This window comes from Parasteatoda tepidariorum, chromosome 9 (genome assembly GCF_982258835.1).
Source record: "Parasteatoda tepidariorum strain Cologne lab strain chromosome 9, Ptep-v5.0, whole genome shotgun sequence".
Lineage (NCBI taxonomy): Eukaryota > Metazoa > Arthropoda > Arachnida > Araneae > Theridiidae > Parasteatoda > Parasteatoda tepidariorum.
The window spans coordinates 82,059,391-82,075,776 of record NC_141763.1 but is presented as its reverse complement, the minus strand read 5'-3'; the positions used below and the strand labels follow the sequence as shown (position 1 = coordinate 82,075,776).

At 29.6% G+C, this 16,386-nt stretch overlaps 1 protein-coding gene across 1 annotated transcript; it reads right to left on the bottom strand.

Annotated features, from left to right (window-relative positions):
* Positions 1 to 3,808: 3,808 nt before the first annotated feature.
* On the bottom strand, positions 3,809 to 7,598 carry LOC107442563 (uncharacterized). Its single transcript, XM_016056154.4, has 2 exons — positions 6,593 to 7,598; positions 3,809 to 4,041 (listed from the first exon to the last, which is right to left on the bottom strand). Exons 1-2 carry the CDS (start codon positions 7,409 to 7,411, stop codon positions 3,829 to 3,831), a joined length of 1,032 nt encoding a protein of 343 aa, XP_015911640.2. The 5' UTR covers positions 7,412 to 7,598; the 3' UTR covers positions 3,809 to 3,828.
* Positions 7,599 to 16,386: the final 8,788 nt, after the last annotated feature.

Sequence of the window (16,386 nt, the reverse complement as noted above, 5' to 3'; positions counted from 1 at the left end):
AAAATGAACATTATTCAAAACACTTTAATTGTTAATTCATTATTCGAAAGTATTCAGAGACCTTTTAGATCGTGCATAAATTGTGTTATTTTAATTCAATAATACAACTGAACCAAAAAAAATATTTTGAAAACTTTGCAAAGTAATAACATTTAAGATAACCTTTTAAAATTTTCAATCTTCAAAAATTTAAGATTTGCATGCTTCATTTTGAGATATTTCTTTATTTAGTTTAAAAAAAAAAAAAAAAAAAAAAACCCTCAACATATGGATCGTCAAATTACTGTTATTTTTCTTTTTTTTTTGGTTAGGAGGCATGGTTACATCTAAACTCTGGTTGTGCACCAACTTTTTTTTCTTCCAATTTCACACGGTTAGATAAAACTTATCCTACAATGTTAAAAAAAATGTTCTTAATACTTAAGGCCACTAGTGATTTTATGATGAGTCACTTGAAAATATAGTTTCAATCATTTTACAGTTATTTTTCAAATTCATAAATTTCAATAACAATAGATAATGAAATCATTTTGGATTGTTATAATATATTGTTCAATCAGAGCTCATTCTAGGCAGAAAAAAGGGCAGGGTGCAAAAGTTTAAAAAAAGGGCATTATTATTCTAAAAAGGCAATAATTTCTTTCTATGGGCTTTACACATTCTATTAAAAAGTGTTGTCAATTAGTAAAAGAAATTTTTTTTTGCTTTAATAAAAGTTGCAAAGCAATCATATTAATTACTAATTTTTATTAATAAATTAACATGTATACCGAGTTAATGAACTAATCAGCTTAGTAATTTATTTAAAATGCATGCATATATTAATAAAATAATAAATGTATGTTTTTAAGTGTCTGTAGTTGTGATTTAATAATTAAAATGATTAATAATAATTATGATTTAATGATAGTGGAAGTAACTGCAAACTTTCAAAGACAAGTGCAACAAGGGGGTGTGATGGCTATTTTACCTTTCCCATATTAATCTATGTATTGGCATCAACAACAAACTGAATAAAAAGAGTTGAAAATAACAAAAGTTTAAGAAATCCATTGTAGAGTTTGGGAGGGAAATAAAGAAGGGTTGAGGAAAGAAAGGGCAAAAAGGGTATGGAGTCTATTACATCAGGGCACTATTTTACTTCAGGGACAACAGGGTGAATTCTTTTGACAAAAAGGGCAACAGGGTGCTGTGCCCTGTTACCCTGCCTAGAATGAGCTCTGGTTCAATTAATTAAAAATTGGAGAGTTGCAAAAAATGAAATTTTAAGAGCACCGTAAAAAAAGCAAAGCTCATAACTGTTTATCTTAAATATGGCTTACTTCATTATTTAGCAATAATAATTATTTAAATACTTAAGCAAACAATTTAAAGTAGGGATTCTTTTTCAAATTTTAAGAAATTTTCTGATAAAAGCCAGATGAACTTTTGATTAAATCAGTAGAAACTAGCAAAATTCATTACTCTAGTAGAAAATCTAGTAGAGTTGGTATGTTATTGAAAACAAAGAATTTTTTTTTTCCACACAGCAATGAAATTATGCAAACAAATGTTGTAGACTTAAAAAGGAATATAGTCAATGAGAATAGCAAACTGCAATAAAACTAAATTGCTATTGATGAAAAATAAATAGATTAATATGAAGTGCTAAAATTACATAAGCATAAAAAGTAATTAAATAAAGATGACAAATAGTACACGAATAGGCTTTTATCAGGACATAAAAAATATTTAATATAAGACATTACAAAAATTTATTATTTTATAATGCTTAAGAATTCACAAGTCTAAATTTCTTCTATTAAACACTAATAGATGTAATGAACTTTCCTCCAGACTATATAAACATGTATTTTTACACTTCATCTTACTTTTGCAAGGTTGCACATAATAATAGTTCAAATTTACTTTTATGCATGTACTATAAAATGAGTATAATTTGAGGAATAATATTGTTCTTGAAAACTAAGAAAGTAAAGGCTATTTTACAATCATAAAAAAGCCAAATATTTCTATCAATTCCAATTTATTAAATAGCATGTTAACAAATAATAAAAAGTTGCTATACCACATCCAATTTTAGTAGTTTTCAAAAATTCTGAGAACAGGATATTAAAACACATCCAAAAATAATCTCATTCAATATAAAAATACACAATGAATCAGTAATTTATGAGGTAAAAAATTGAATATCACTAAGGCCCAGATTTTGATTGAAATTCTATCTTACTCTTTTGGGACATTATCTTGAAATTTCAGTATTTTAATTTAGGGTATCTTTTTCACGCTTCAATAATTTCATTTTATTGCTACTGGACAGAAGCAATGTATGTATCACAAAAAATAAAATTGTGTTTTATTTTTTATCTTTTTTAGTTAATTTATAATTTAACACTCCTTTCATACCTGAATGAAAATTACATCTCAACATTCATATAATTTTGTTTTTAAATATTATACAGATGTTACATAAAATGAAATCATGTTCAATTTTAAGATTTTTTTTACGTAAATTTATTTTTTTTGTTAAGAATTATACGTCCCCAAAATCTTAGCGTTAGTTACAGCGAGAGGTAAATTTTAGTGATGTTACGAATAGTGATGGGGCCGAATATTCGGTGTCCAAATACTTACTTTTAAAAAAAAAAAATTCTCTTTTGATGTTAATTAAAGTAATTTTCAAATTTTAAATTAAAAATGAAATAAATATTAACAAAATTGCTTTTTTAATCTTTGTATATCTAAATTTTTTTTTAACAACTTGATTTATTTTTTGTAATAATTTAAATATCTTGATGCCAAAAACAAGGCAATATGGCTTTTATAAATCTAAATAATTAATAATAGCATATTTTAGTTATAGTTATACTTGTAATTTATATGCTATTTTATTTAAGATAAGAACCCATTACTTACTACTGTTAAATGAATTCTTAACTTTCTTTTTTGTCAGAAAAATTATTAAAACTCAGAAAATAAAGAACTTCTTAAAAAGTTTCGCTTTTGAAATTTTAATCTTGTAATTAAATAATTTTCAAATTTTAAATTATAAATAAAATAAATATTAACAAATTTTCTTTTTTAAACTTTCTATATTTTAAAAAAATTTAACAATTTGATGTACTTTTTGTAATATTTTAATTATCTTGATGCCAACAATAAGGCTTTCACAAATCTAAATAATTAATAATAGCAGCATAATTAATAATAACATATACTTCATTATTCGGCTGAATATTCGCTACATCCCTAGTAAATTTATAAAAGAATATGCTCTATCAACATGATTAATGAAACTTTTTGAATACAGTGCATAGCTGCAAACACAGATAGAAAGATATCCAGTAGATTTCCTGAAATAATGTAAATTTCATGATAATTGTTTCAAAATATACTAAATATTTTACACATAGGGAATTTCAGGGATTTTAATAGTAATCAAAATAGAAAAACTGCAATATTTTCCAGTTAAGATTTCACATTAAATGATCTTGAAATGTTTTGTTTATTCATAATTTTGAATAGTAATTTAATTCAAAGATAGTTAACTAAATTTTGTAAATGAGCCTCGCTTTATTATGTATTAGTGACACTTCATTCAAGCAAGCAATAGGGATTTTTTTAAACAAAACTTACTCAATCTTAGGAAGTTTTCTAAAATGCACAAAAAAACAGGAGAATTTTTAATAAACCAGTAGACCAGGAGAAACTGGTAAAACCCAGTAGCCTATTGAAAAATCCAGTAGAGTTGGCAGCTATGTCACCGATATAAACAATGGTTAGCACCAATATAAACAATGAACTCTGAAACAGTAACAAAATTGTAATTTAATCATGAGTAATAAAAAGAGAATTTCGTAAGATAATATTTGTTCGATGTTCCAGTGTGAGAATCGGAGTTAGTAATCTACTCAATTCTTCAATGCGATTTTGAAAACGTATCCGATCGAGGGCAGAGGTATCATATGATGGCTGGTTTTCTTCAAGGGGTTTTTGGAAACAGTGAACAGTAACTAGGTCAGGTAAAGGTGCAAAAGTGACCTGAAAAAAAGTAAATAAATAATTCATAAGACAGTTACAAGTAAATGTATAACTAACAAGATAGTCAAGTACTCTTAGATAACAAATAGGATTTAAAATCAGAAAATTTGTATTCAATAAAAATAAAAAGTTAATTATTATAATTCCTGAGCTTGAACCTGCTGTATTTCATAAGATATATATATTTATCTTACACGGTGGAAAAAAAGCCTCATTTCAACGCTAGAAAATCGACCAATGATTGCCGTTAAAAATGTCACATGCTAAATCTAGCTGAGGTGGCTCAACATATAGCGCTTTTAAAAATGGAAACTGAAATAACCAGAAAAAGCATCAGCCGCGGCAATCTCATACTATTAAGCTAGGCAGAAGTGAGTAGTCTTTGTCGATAGATCTCTATTTTAGTATTTTGTCGAAAGCGTTTTTTTCACGAATTTATATATTACGAATTTATTTATCGATTTTTGATTTATATCATGAATTATACTATAGCACATTTCTAATAGGTTTAACGAATTACATGTCATTTATTTGAATTCAAATTTATTTTAATGACTTAGTATTTACTAAAAAGATGTAATTTAAAAAAAAAAAAAAAATAAGTTGTTATACGGATTTGAATGATTGTTTTGAATTCTTGGAATTTTGTGCATTTGCAATGTACGTAAGTCAGTAGCTAGCGAAGTGAGCTTGGTTTGCGAAGCAAACCATATAAGATTGCATAGCAACTTTGGGGGGTTGGTGAGCGTTTGCGAGCAGGGGGCACAGTCCACTAATATCAAATAATTCTGGTGAGCTTGAAGTCAAAATTTATTTTAGTTATTTAAAGATATATTGCTAAAAAAGATGACATGGTAGATGACGCGTCTTTGGTAGTCTTGATTCGGATTCTTTTTACTTGTTTATTAACTGTTTGTTCTTGTTGCATGTTCACCATCATATGTTAGCACATTGTTCGAGCTTCGACATTCCATTCATTTTTACATGCTCATTTTATAAATTATTATTTTGGTTTCAACTTTGAAGCTGGTACACTATTGACAACATAATAAGTCTTTTATAATGATTCTTTTTTCAAATGTTAAACTACACAGTAAAAGCCACTTAGAGTTTTAGACTTAGAACTCATTGTAAACACAAATAATAAATCAGGTAACAAATACTACATATACCATAAACCCTACTCAAAAAACAATGAACACATCGTGAGCCAAATGAAACCAAAACACTCTGTAAACAGTAACCTGGAATTATAACCAGCAAAGACCTGCACAGCTCCCTAGTGTGGAAAACATTATCCAAAACAAATAGTATCATGAAATATAAAAAGTTATACGTTACAAAATCATTATTGTTTTTACACATTATCTAGTCACATTAATAAATTTTTGCCAAATTCATCATCACAAGGTGAAATATCCATTTCCAATACAATCTTGCTTGTTAATTGAAAATTATTCACACATTATTTCTCAGCTCTCACTTCAAACTCATCATTCCTCTTACATCTTTACAATGACAAGTAAAACAAACACTAGATCATTTACAAAACTAGGCAAGAAAAAAAAATGTACTTAAAAATCCTTGGTGCAAAGAGAAAGTTATTCCGCATTAAAGTATTAATTGCATCAAGAAGAAATTATTCAACTATTACAGTAAGTAAATTCTAATAAACTTCCAATATTAACATTTTTCTTATTTTAAAATGTGGTACTCAACAGAATTGGAAAAATAAAAACTTTTACATATAAGAGTTTAAATAAAAAATTGCAACTTCAAAAAAAAAAAAAAATGCTTATTTAAGGTGACTTGCTTTGTTTATTTAAGGAGACTTTTTAAACTTGCCATTATGTTAACCCGAAATAAAACAAATGGTACTATTTTAGAATAAAAAATCATTTCAGAATACTAAGCTGTAAACTTTCAAGGATATTAAGCTGTTCAAACATCACCTCATACACCCTCGGAATGATACACTAGAAGTTTTCTAAATTTCTCGTGGATTTAGGAAGCTTGTTTTTGTTTACATTCATACTCTGTTTTGGGGGCTGTAAAAAGGCGCCATATTATAGATACCAGTGATAAGAATATTTCTATGGGTACTATTTGCACTAACCATAATAAAAGTTTTCTCAAAATTAAAAAAAAATTTTTATATTTTTTTTCAAAGGTGTGGATAATAGTTACTCCCTTTGAGTATATTTCCAGGGTTCTGTCTAGGGTTTTCTGTGAGGTACCAATATTGTGAAAATTTAGAAGACATAATTTGTAAAAATTATGTAAAAACATGGGTTTGTAGTTTTTGACGGGATACAAAAATAAATAAATATACCGTTTTTCCTGAAGTTGAATTTGTGAAGGTACCGCTAAACGCTAGTAAATTTGGCCTGCACAGACCCCTGATCCTTGACACAGGTATTAATATAAAAAAATCCTCCCCCAGTGAAGTTGAATTTTGATAAAAAGAAATACTAGTACTACAGTAATAAGCTTTTACGGTTTTCTGAAATTGCTTAGTAATAAACGAGGAAATAAACAGTAGAATACAAACTTTGACAGGATCTCTTGGTTTGTCATTAACATCACACATGTCTTTCTCCCATCTTTCATTAACTCTTTTGACTTTAGACTTTGCAGGCGATTCAAAGAAATCAACAAATATTTCATTGTCAAAGCTTTGAGATAATTCAGATGCTTCACTCATAATATCAGTCCAACCAGGTAAATTGACACCAGATAAAGGAGAATTAGAAAACACAAGTTCAAAACCATCATCATCTTCTAAGAAATCATCATCAGTAAAATTTGCAAGGGAACCTTTGGTTGAGAAGGAAAAACCACTATCATAATTTTCTTCTGTAACAGCATCCGCAAAGCAAAATGTGAGTTCTGATAAATCACTATCTTTAGAATCTTCCAATCTTTCGATGATTTCAGCATCAGTTCTGCTTTCAGGACATGTTTCAATAGAATTATTTGGATCAATTTCAAATGAATAGTCTGTTTCTGAATCTGTTTTCAAATTATCGCTGCTACTGTTATTACTGCACTCAAAGCTTGAATCGGACTCAAATTTTAAAGCATCACGTGACATTGTCTTTACCCAATCAAAAGTTAACTTTTCTCTCGTAGATTGAATTTCTTTAATGATTTGTGAGGTTACAACTGGATTTTCATCACATTCCGAGTAACAGTAATTCTCGCAGCTAATGGCACCATCGCTAAAACTCATAACTTCAAATGAATTGGATAAAAAAATTTCTGATTTTTCATTGATACCGGCATAATTTGTCTCAAGAAATACAATTTTTTCCTTTTCGGAACACTTGTAAACAAGATCACACATCTGATCACTAAACTGGCTACTCATATTTTTACCTGATAAAAGACGTTTTAATTCAGTTTAAATTCTTTCAGAATAAAGTTTGAATCTAAATTAGCAAAAACTGTATTATCTTGAAATTACTAATGCATGACTGATAACATAAAATGTTTAATTTAATAGAACACTATTCAAAAGACGCTTAAACGGACCCGCATTTTTTGTTGGGAATTCTTTTAATCGATAGCTTTATATCGATTTAGAGTAGTTGCTTATAGCTTTGTTAAATAATGAAAACAGATGACTGCTAGCATGACGTCATATTTGGGTCTCTATCTTTTAAGGAATTGGTAACTAATTTTAAACCATAGTTTCTACTACAAAATGGCAACAAGGAAATGATAACGTCGGATCAATGGGCTTTTCGCATTGTGATTGGCTGTTGACTATCAATCATGGTTGCAAGAATTTGGGAAGTTATCGCGTTTATTGTGAATTAAAATAAAAATTTCAATAATTTTGTGCATGCCTGTCTGTGTTCTCGCGTAATCTCGTATTTGGTGTGATGAAACAATTGGTTCATTGATGGATTGTGTTTACATTTATTTCGTAAACAGACACTGGAAAAGAGGAGATTTGTGTTTAAAAAAGAAATTAGGCGAAAATGTTTTCGAATTTTTAGATATTTATAAATGTAACAATAAAAATGAATGTTTTCTTTGCTATGTTTATTATTTGTTTTTAAATAAAAGTATGTCATTTTGATATTAAGAGTATGTTCTTAATACTTTGCTCTTAATACTTTTAAATTAAGTATTCTCTTATAAAAGCTTAGCTGCAATATTTATATAATTTTCTTACATTCTGTTGTAAGGAAAAGAAAATTCGGATCTAAATTAAAAGAATAATTATGCCATGTAATGTCTAATCATCCTATGCATATTTCCTAACATTTGTACTTAATTATTAAGCATTATAATTGTAACATAAAAAATAATTCTGGAGTAAAGTTCAAATTGATGTTTAAGTGTTTATATATTATGTTTATTCGACATTAAAAGTGTTTCTACTTCTAACATTTTATAAATGAATTTGTAACCCGCAGTTTTAATAAAATAAAATTATCGCTAGTTAATAAAACTATGGCAAGAGAAAAATTATCGGTAAAATTTTTATGTGGTTATCAATTATTATATATTTATTTGGAAGTAATGAAAAGTAATAATATATTTGTGAATCTAAGCACATCATGATAAGCAATAATATTGAAATGATAAAAATTCTGTGGAAATAACAATAATATTGGAAATGAAAAAAATTCATGTTACATAAAATTTATTTTCGAATAGTTGACTACTTACTTTCATGATGATAGATTAGATTTTTGATTACATATTATTTACTGCTGTGTATTAAGAGTTAGGTCAAATGTGCATCAAGTGGCAATATAAAAATGTTGCTTTTTTTAAACTTACCACTGCTTTATTAGAAAAACAATTTTGTAACAATCAAATAATAAATATATAAAAATCTATATTTGAAGCATATAAGAGTAAAATTTTTTATTTTTTGATTTAGAAACTATCAATCAAAAAGATCCTTTAAAATTTGAATTATATTTATATAATAAGTAGAAAGAAATATTAGCAAAGGAAAAATTTCATAATGAGTCATTGAACAATATATCAATCACTTTTGAACTGACCCCCCTACTATTTTAATGAAATTTGGTGGAACATGCACACATGATAAAGTAAACAATTCGAACAGTTTTTAATTTGAAATTTGTCCAAGTTATAAACACTTGAAAAAATAAAATTTTCACTGAAAAAACCACTAACTTGCATACATATAAATAACTGTATTTTTTTTTTACTTAAAAAAAGTTACTTTAAGAACTTTTATTTTATAAGTTACTTTTTTTTTACTTTAGAAGAAAGTAAATGGTGTTTAAAAAAAGATTTGAAACACCATTGCAATAAACCTTTCATTTGATACCTTATATGACTTTCTGAGGCTAGGTCAACTTTCAAAGCAACCTGATTTGACCTGTGATATGTGGTCTCAAAGAATTATGAAAGAAATATTTTTTTTTAACTACAACATTCTTCTACACCTTTCAAATTTGTAGCATAGAAATTGAAATTAAAAAAAAAAAAAAAACCATTAATTATTGCAAACCAAAATTTTTATTAATTGAAAGTGGTATGCTGTACAACTTTTTTCCCCTTTAAGACATTTCATACAATATACATGGAAAACTGAGTAAAAAGCCTAAAATTCTTAAACCAATATATAAATCAATGATCATTCATACCAAAAGTAGTATTTATCCCATACTTTTGTCTCCTAAAATGTATCGAAAATAACATTTTTATTTTTAGCAAGTGTATTATATTTTTCTTATTAAAAAATTGTTTACCTTTTGATATGCAAAAAATATGTGAAATAGTTACAAGATATGAATAACATTTATTTCATAGAAAATATTTTTTAAAATTATGATTATTAACTCTGTTACAATATGTTATGAACAGAATTAGTAATTTTTTAAACATATAAGCATTATTAAATTTTATGAAATAGTTAGGAATGATGTAGTGCTATTTTTTTGTTAATTATTTTTATCTCATTAGACGGTATGAAAAAATCTTAACCTGTTGTTGTTAGTACTTCAACCTTCTAAATGATCTGTGATTTATTTACTTTCAATATCAAAGGCTTCTGTGGGTACGAGTATGACAGTGAGGGTCCATGAGGCTGTAGAAAACGTATCTTAACTTCTTCGTAGTTTATATTTACATCTAAAATACATCGTATCCACCATTGGCTGTACTGCAAAATTACAACATACCCTCTAATATCTTCTAAGAGCAGTTCTAAAGGATGTAACACCACTGACTGGATCTTACTTTCAGATGAATTTTAATACATTTTCGTTTTAATTGATGTGTGGCTTTCGTGTCTGTTTTCATATATTTTTTTGTGTACCGGAGATTGTGTGGCTTTTCAAAAAAGTGTCTCTATTTCTCACAATCATAATATGATTTTATAATACACAAAATTTGTTTATTGAACACAATATTAAAAAGTGTAAATAATTTACTCTAATTTTTATTTCATCAAAGTTTTTTTAAAAATTTTTTATAGGATTGTTTTGTGTTGAATGAATATCTAATTTAAATTGGTCTAAATGTTGCTAGCATATATATATATATAGATTTTTTTTTCTGAAAAAGTTATGTATGAATGCTGAAACATGAAGGAAGAAATTTTTTTTACAGTACAACTATCGTTTTATGTTAAAAGGGCATTTATTTTTTATGCTTTGTTTAGAAACATAAAGAGACCAAAGAACATCTTAAGGGATTGTGGATCTCATTTCAAATCAGCTTAAGTAAATAGCATAACATGTTACACATATATAATTTTTTTTTTCATTTTTTTATCATGGCTAAAATAAATTTTCATAAATTTAATACAGAAAATGAGATTTGTTAAATATTTAGTTAATTTTTTACTCATGAAAAAAAAAATATATATATATATACAGGGTGCGTAGCGTTTGTGAAAAGTACTTAAAGGTGCTTTTTGGGAGATTTCGTTTTTAAAAGCTTTTAAAGGTGCTTTTTTCAGCTGACGTTTTTAAAAAGTGCTTTTTTTTCACGAATTTTTTTTCCTTCAGTGATATTTGGCGGATTCCCTGCATTTCACGAAAAATGGGGTGTTTGCTATGTAATTATTCACACGGACTTCATGTAGTACCCACGTTATGACTTGCGCATGCGCGCACACTCGAAACTGAAACCCGAGTGCTCCAATTCGGATAGAGTCAGATCCTTATTAAATGTTTTTCTTTTTAATTTATAATTTTATTCTTCTTTATTTTATTTTACTTCTAACACTTTTTTGATGTATGGGGTAAGGGTACCTTTGTTCTGAGTTCAGAGTGAAGTTGAATTCACTTGGTGAGGTGGGAAAGTACTGATTGTTTCGATTTACGTCCGTTTCTTTTTGAGTTTCTTTTTATGCTAAAACTGTTCATAAAAAGTTTTTGTTTTTCAATATTATCATTGATTCAATATGAATTTTTTGAGTGCTTGAAAATTTTTGTAAAGTGCTTGAAAAGTTTTTAAAAAGTGCTTATTTTTGATTCAAAGATTTGGCTACGCACCCTGATATATAATTTTTATTTTATTTGCATGTATAGAATTGGCATTTTATGTATAATCTGCACTAAGGCTCTTTCTCATACTGTTTAGCAGTTTTGGAATTTTGACATTTTTTTCAAAAAAATTATTGAATATAGCTTTTTTTTTTTATTTATTTTTGTCATTTCTTAGATGACCCTTTGACTATCCTTGGGCTGCAACCCGCAAACAGTAAGCCTATACTTATCCCCATGATTCATGCATAGAATAAAAAGGCATACCCCATTAATTTAACAGTACTTTTTATTATTTATTTTTAATTGTTTATTTGTAAAATCGCTGTTTGAACTCTAATGCACCATTGAAAAAGATTTTCCTTAGAGCATGAGTGGTGAGTTTTCATTGCTTATTACTAAGGAAAATAGTGAGGTTAACTGGTAATCAATAAATAATGTTTCAATTTTGATTTGCTACGTTTTATATATGAATTAATTGTATTTGAAGAGAAGTGTGCTTAGGATAAAGCTCAAACTGGACTGACTCTTTCTAGATGAAATTTCAGTTATAGTTTAATGACAGCATTACCAGAATCGACTACACTGTTCCAAACATCAATGATATTAAAGAAAGCTCATCAATATTTGCAACATGCCTGATAAACCTAGTATGAAACACAAGGATAAAAGCAGCAGAATTTTATTTATTTACTTTTTTTTTCCAGAGTGCCTTCGACATTCTAAATGCTCCTCAATATCGTTTGAACACTAAGTTGTTCTTTTTTTCGTAAAATCTATGCAACTTTTTACAATAGCTCATTCTAAAGAGCGTTCGAAAATATGAGCACAAATGCTATGACAATTCGCATTTCCGTCGTATCTATGAAGTTAAATTCAAGAATTTAAAAATATTTTCACATTACAGTAAAATTTATTTGTCCAAAACTAATGTTGAAGTTCCTTTAAGAATTAAATATTATTTGTATTTTATTCATTAATGATTATAAAAAGAAGTGTATTTTAAAAGGTATGAAACATTTTATATCATTCTTAACATCATAATTTTTCAACATAATTTTGAAGAGACGTAGTAATTACAAGAAGTTAAAAAATGATATTTTTAAATTTTAGGTATTAGAAAAGCTATTTATCTTATTAAAATTTAAATTTGATTGTGAAAATTACCTAATTAATAATCACGTAAAATACTGTATATCATACAGGGTGTTCTGTAATTACATCTAACACGTTGTAAAAGCTGCAAATTGATATTTCATAGAGGAGAAAAAATGACAACTTCATCGTATCAGTTAAATTAATTGGTAAATAGGCGGTATGAAAAATAGAAAACCAGTTTGAATGGCCGATGACACACGAACGTGTTAAGTTTTAATCGCCTTCTAAGTTTTGTTTTCTCTAGTAATCACAAGTTTTTAGTCAATCCCACCTTCATCAGTCGTGATTCATTAAATTTTGATTTTTTTTTTTCCTTGCCTAAATATTAATTTATGACCCTTAATGTGTGCACTCGTTTTTTTACTTAAATTTCATCAAGGATTTTAAAAATATACATTAAGGTTGAACTTTATGAAATGCCCTGTTTAAGTTGAAACCTTTTATTGTTTTTAAATGAAATTATTACGACAACCAGTTTCGACAACAATGATTGTAATAGGATAATTTGAATGCAGTCATCCAACTCCATCCAAACTCAAATATGTTATGCAGTTTAAGTAATGATATTTAAGAGCTTTAAATCTGACTCTCAAAAAAAAATCGGGATATTACTGAAAAATATTGTGATTGGAGCTCGTGGTTTTTATTTTATTTCATAATGTCGTTCAACAGCCGACCCAATTTTGGGTTTACTGTTACCAATGTTCAACAACGTCGCCTTGTAATTTTGTACCCAATCCAGAAGACAAGGGAACTCTTGGATCAAGTTTTGGGAAATTTTTTTTATTGAAACTAACCCGCGTTTGCGTTACACGAAGAAAAAAACCACGAAATCCTATAATCCGTCTACCGTGGAGGATATTTTGCATCAGCACTGTAATAGGTGCAAGCCGGGTGAGGAATTCGTATCGACCAGCCATTATTGGGATTCGAATCTGGTTCACCTCATTCGGAGGCGAATACTCTTTCCCTTGGTTCCATCTTCACTGAGTATTAACTCTACAGGATGTTCCAATTTTATTGATTGGTACCAATTTTATTGTTTTGTCTAAATTTAGTCATCTTCAAAATGTAAATAGCAATTCGATCGTAATTTATGGAAATAAAAGGTTTTTTTCTCTTAATCCGCAATGATTAATGAGAAGCAACCATGAGGGTTGATCAGCAACGTAAACAAGGGGCGGAACTTTCCAGTTTTTAATTATAAAATTACAAAACTACGGAGTTGAACATTAGTGGTCGTAAACTCAAAAATTGGATCAGCTGTTCTACGACGGATATAAAATAAAATAAAATCTATCTATTATAGGCCTGGATAGTAGGGCACTGAACCCATGCCCAAGAGTTCGTGGGTTCATCCACAGCCGGCCGAAGACTGCCCGTGTAGTAAATGGTGACTGATGCAAGTTAAATCTATCGAGTTGCAAAGTCCTCCATGTTCCTATAACAAATCAATACCTCTGAGGGTACTGAAACAAAAATTTCCTTGTCTTCTGAATTTGTTCAAAATTGCAAGGTTACAGAGTTGAACATTAGGAGTCGTAAACCTAAAATTGGGTCGGCTGTTCAACGACGGTTATAAAACAAAATCTATATTTTAAATAAGGCGAGTGAAAAAGTCTTTCTCACAGTTCAAATAAGGGGAAAAATCAAAACTGTTACTCGAGTAACCAAAAGTAGATTACAAGACAGGATGTGAATATTAAAGTGCAAGAGCGTTTAGTTTAGAATAGTAAGTTAAGAAAAAGACTTCGACAAAGGAATAACATAAAAAGATTAGTTGAAGCGCTTTATGTTACACACACACACATATATATATAGGGAGGGGGAGAGACTCCCCCCACTCTATAGGTACTGCCGCGGTCATAATTTTACTTCTTATAATCTTAGCTTAACTAAATTACGAAAAAAATGTAGCTTTAACTTAAACTAAACTCAGTGGCGCGACAGCCCCTAGGGGGCCAAGGCCTACTGGGCCCATCTCAGTTTTCTTGACATTGGGCTCTAGGGTACAGGAGCAGATGTTCCAGTTAGGTGGTCAGCCGAACGCGGAACCCCAAGTGTTTAGTTCCCAAGCATGCTTGGTACTCATTTGTCTACCCACTTAAGGGATGAAAGGCTGAGTCAACCTTGCCCGGCCTGAGGATCGAACCCAGGACCGGTGGCACGGGAGCGCAAAGCACTACCACTCAGCCACCGGGCGTCTAGCTTTAACTTAAGATAATTTAAAATCTGTTCTCCTATTTATATCCAATTATGTTAGAGGCTATGTGTCCTTTTCGCTCGCACTCACTTGTTTTTTCCTATATTTTAAAAACATGAATAATTATAAATGGATGCAGAATTTAACAGAGTATTTATAGTTTGTCTAAGCTAAGAACTCCCCCCGCCACATGGTCTGAGGCCGTCTGCTGCTATGGATACAAGAATAGCGTATTCCAGGGAAGGTAGCTAGCCGACCGGCCTGTGGAGGGGTTAGGGAACTGCCTTTGCACTAGAAAGGTTCTGGGATCGAATCCCGGGCAAGGCATGGATGTTCTTTTCTTCTCTGTACTATCTGCCCTTACTGTGGGAGCAACGTTGGCCCACTTAATATGGTGCCCTTGTAAGAGAGGCCAACAAATCTGCCCTGTTAATGTCCGAATTGACGAACAATGTTAACACAGGAGGGCATTGGGGGAGGGGAGGGAAAGTAGCTTCTCTTCACTCTAGGGCTAACACAATAGACTGGAAAAAAAGTCCTCTTACTCTCGCTGAATCTTAGCCAAAATCTGTCCTAAGCAATGACCCCACATCCCTTGAAATAGTTAGACCTCGTTACCATAGTCACCGCCAAGGGTCTTGACAAATGGCTAGGCGAGTTTTTACTTTAGACAAACTATACATTAACTAGTTCATTAAACATTTTTTTAGAAAAAATTGCACGTTGAGACATAAAGGTTTGCCACCCCTGGACTAAACCATCCGACAGAGAGCAATGAAATTCGGCATACTAATAGTTCGTCGCACGAAGATTACTGTTCACATTAAAACATTATATTACAAACCGTTCGAGCGAAAAACGGATTGGAACTTTCTTGCGTCATGTCCACTTAATTACATGTCGGATAATCGAATAACACGCTTACACGAATGGAACCAAATCATTTTGTATGCAACTAATGTTAAACTTCCCCGTTTAAACTGACATTCTTTGTTTTTTGTCCCCGCCTAATTGCATGAAGAAGAGGTACTGAAATGAAAAAAATTTGTTTATTTTGGAGAAATGCTTCACTAACTAAAATGAAATTTTCGTTTTTCAGTTAAGAAAAGGATACAATAGGTGGTCACTTCAAAAGGGTCCTGTTCATTAGTTGGTCTAAACAGGTGCTCGGGTTAAATTGAAAAAAAAAATCTAATCTTGCTGCTAGTTATACATTGAAGTGAGCGACGAGTGTTTTACCCCTCTTTGAATTATAGTTTGTTTACGGTAAGAACTCCCCCCGCCACTAAATCTGAGGCCGTCTGCTGCTAAGGAAACAAGAATAGCGAATTTCAGGGAGGGTAGCTTCTCTTTACTTTAGGGCAGTGTTTCCCAAACTTATGACTTTTGTGTACCCTTTCTAAATTTTTCGTAATGCTGTGTACCACTAATAAAAAAATGAGTGTATTTTTTACTATAAAAAAAAATTGCACAAAAGTTAAAAATCACAACTGGCTG

Bases quoted from the DNA above. Each gene is read 5' to 3' on its own strand.
- LOC107442563 (XM_016056154.4), bottom strand. From the start codon at position 7,411: ATGAGTAGCCAGTTTAGTGATCAGATGTGTGATCTTGTTTACAAGTGT. The intron at 4,042-6,592 runs GTTTGTATTCTA...ACTTTTTTTCAG, and splicing joins AACCAAGAGATCCTGTCAAA to GTCACTTTTGCACCTTTACC.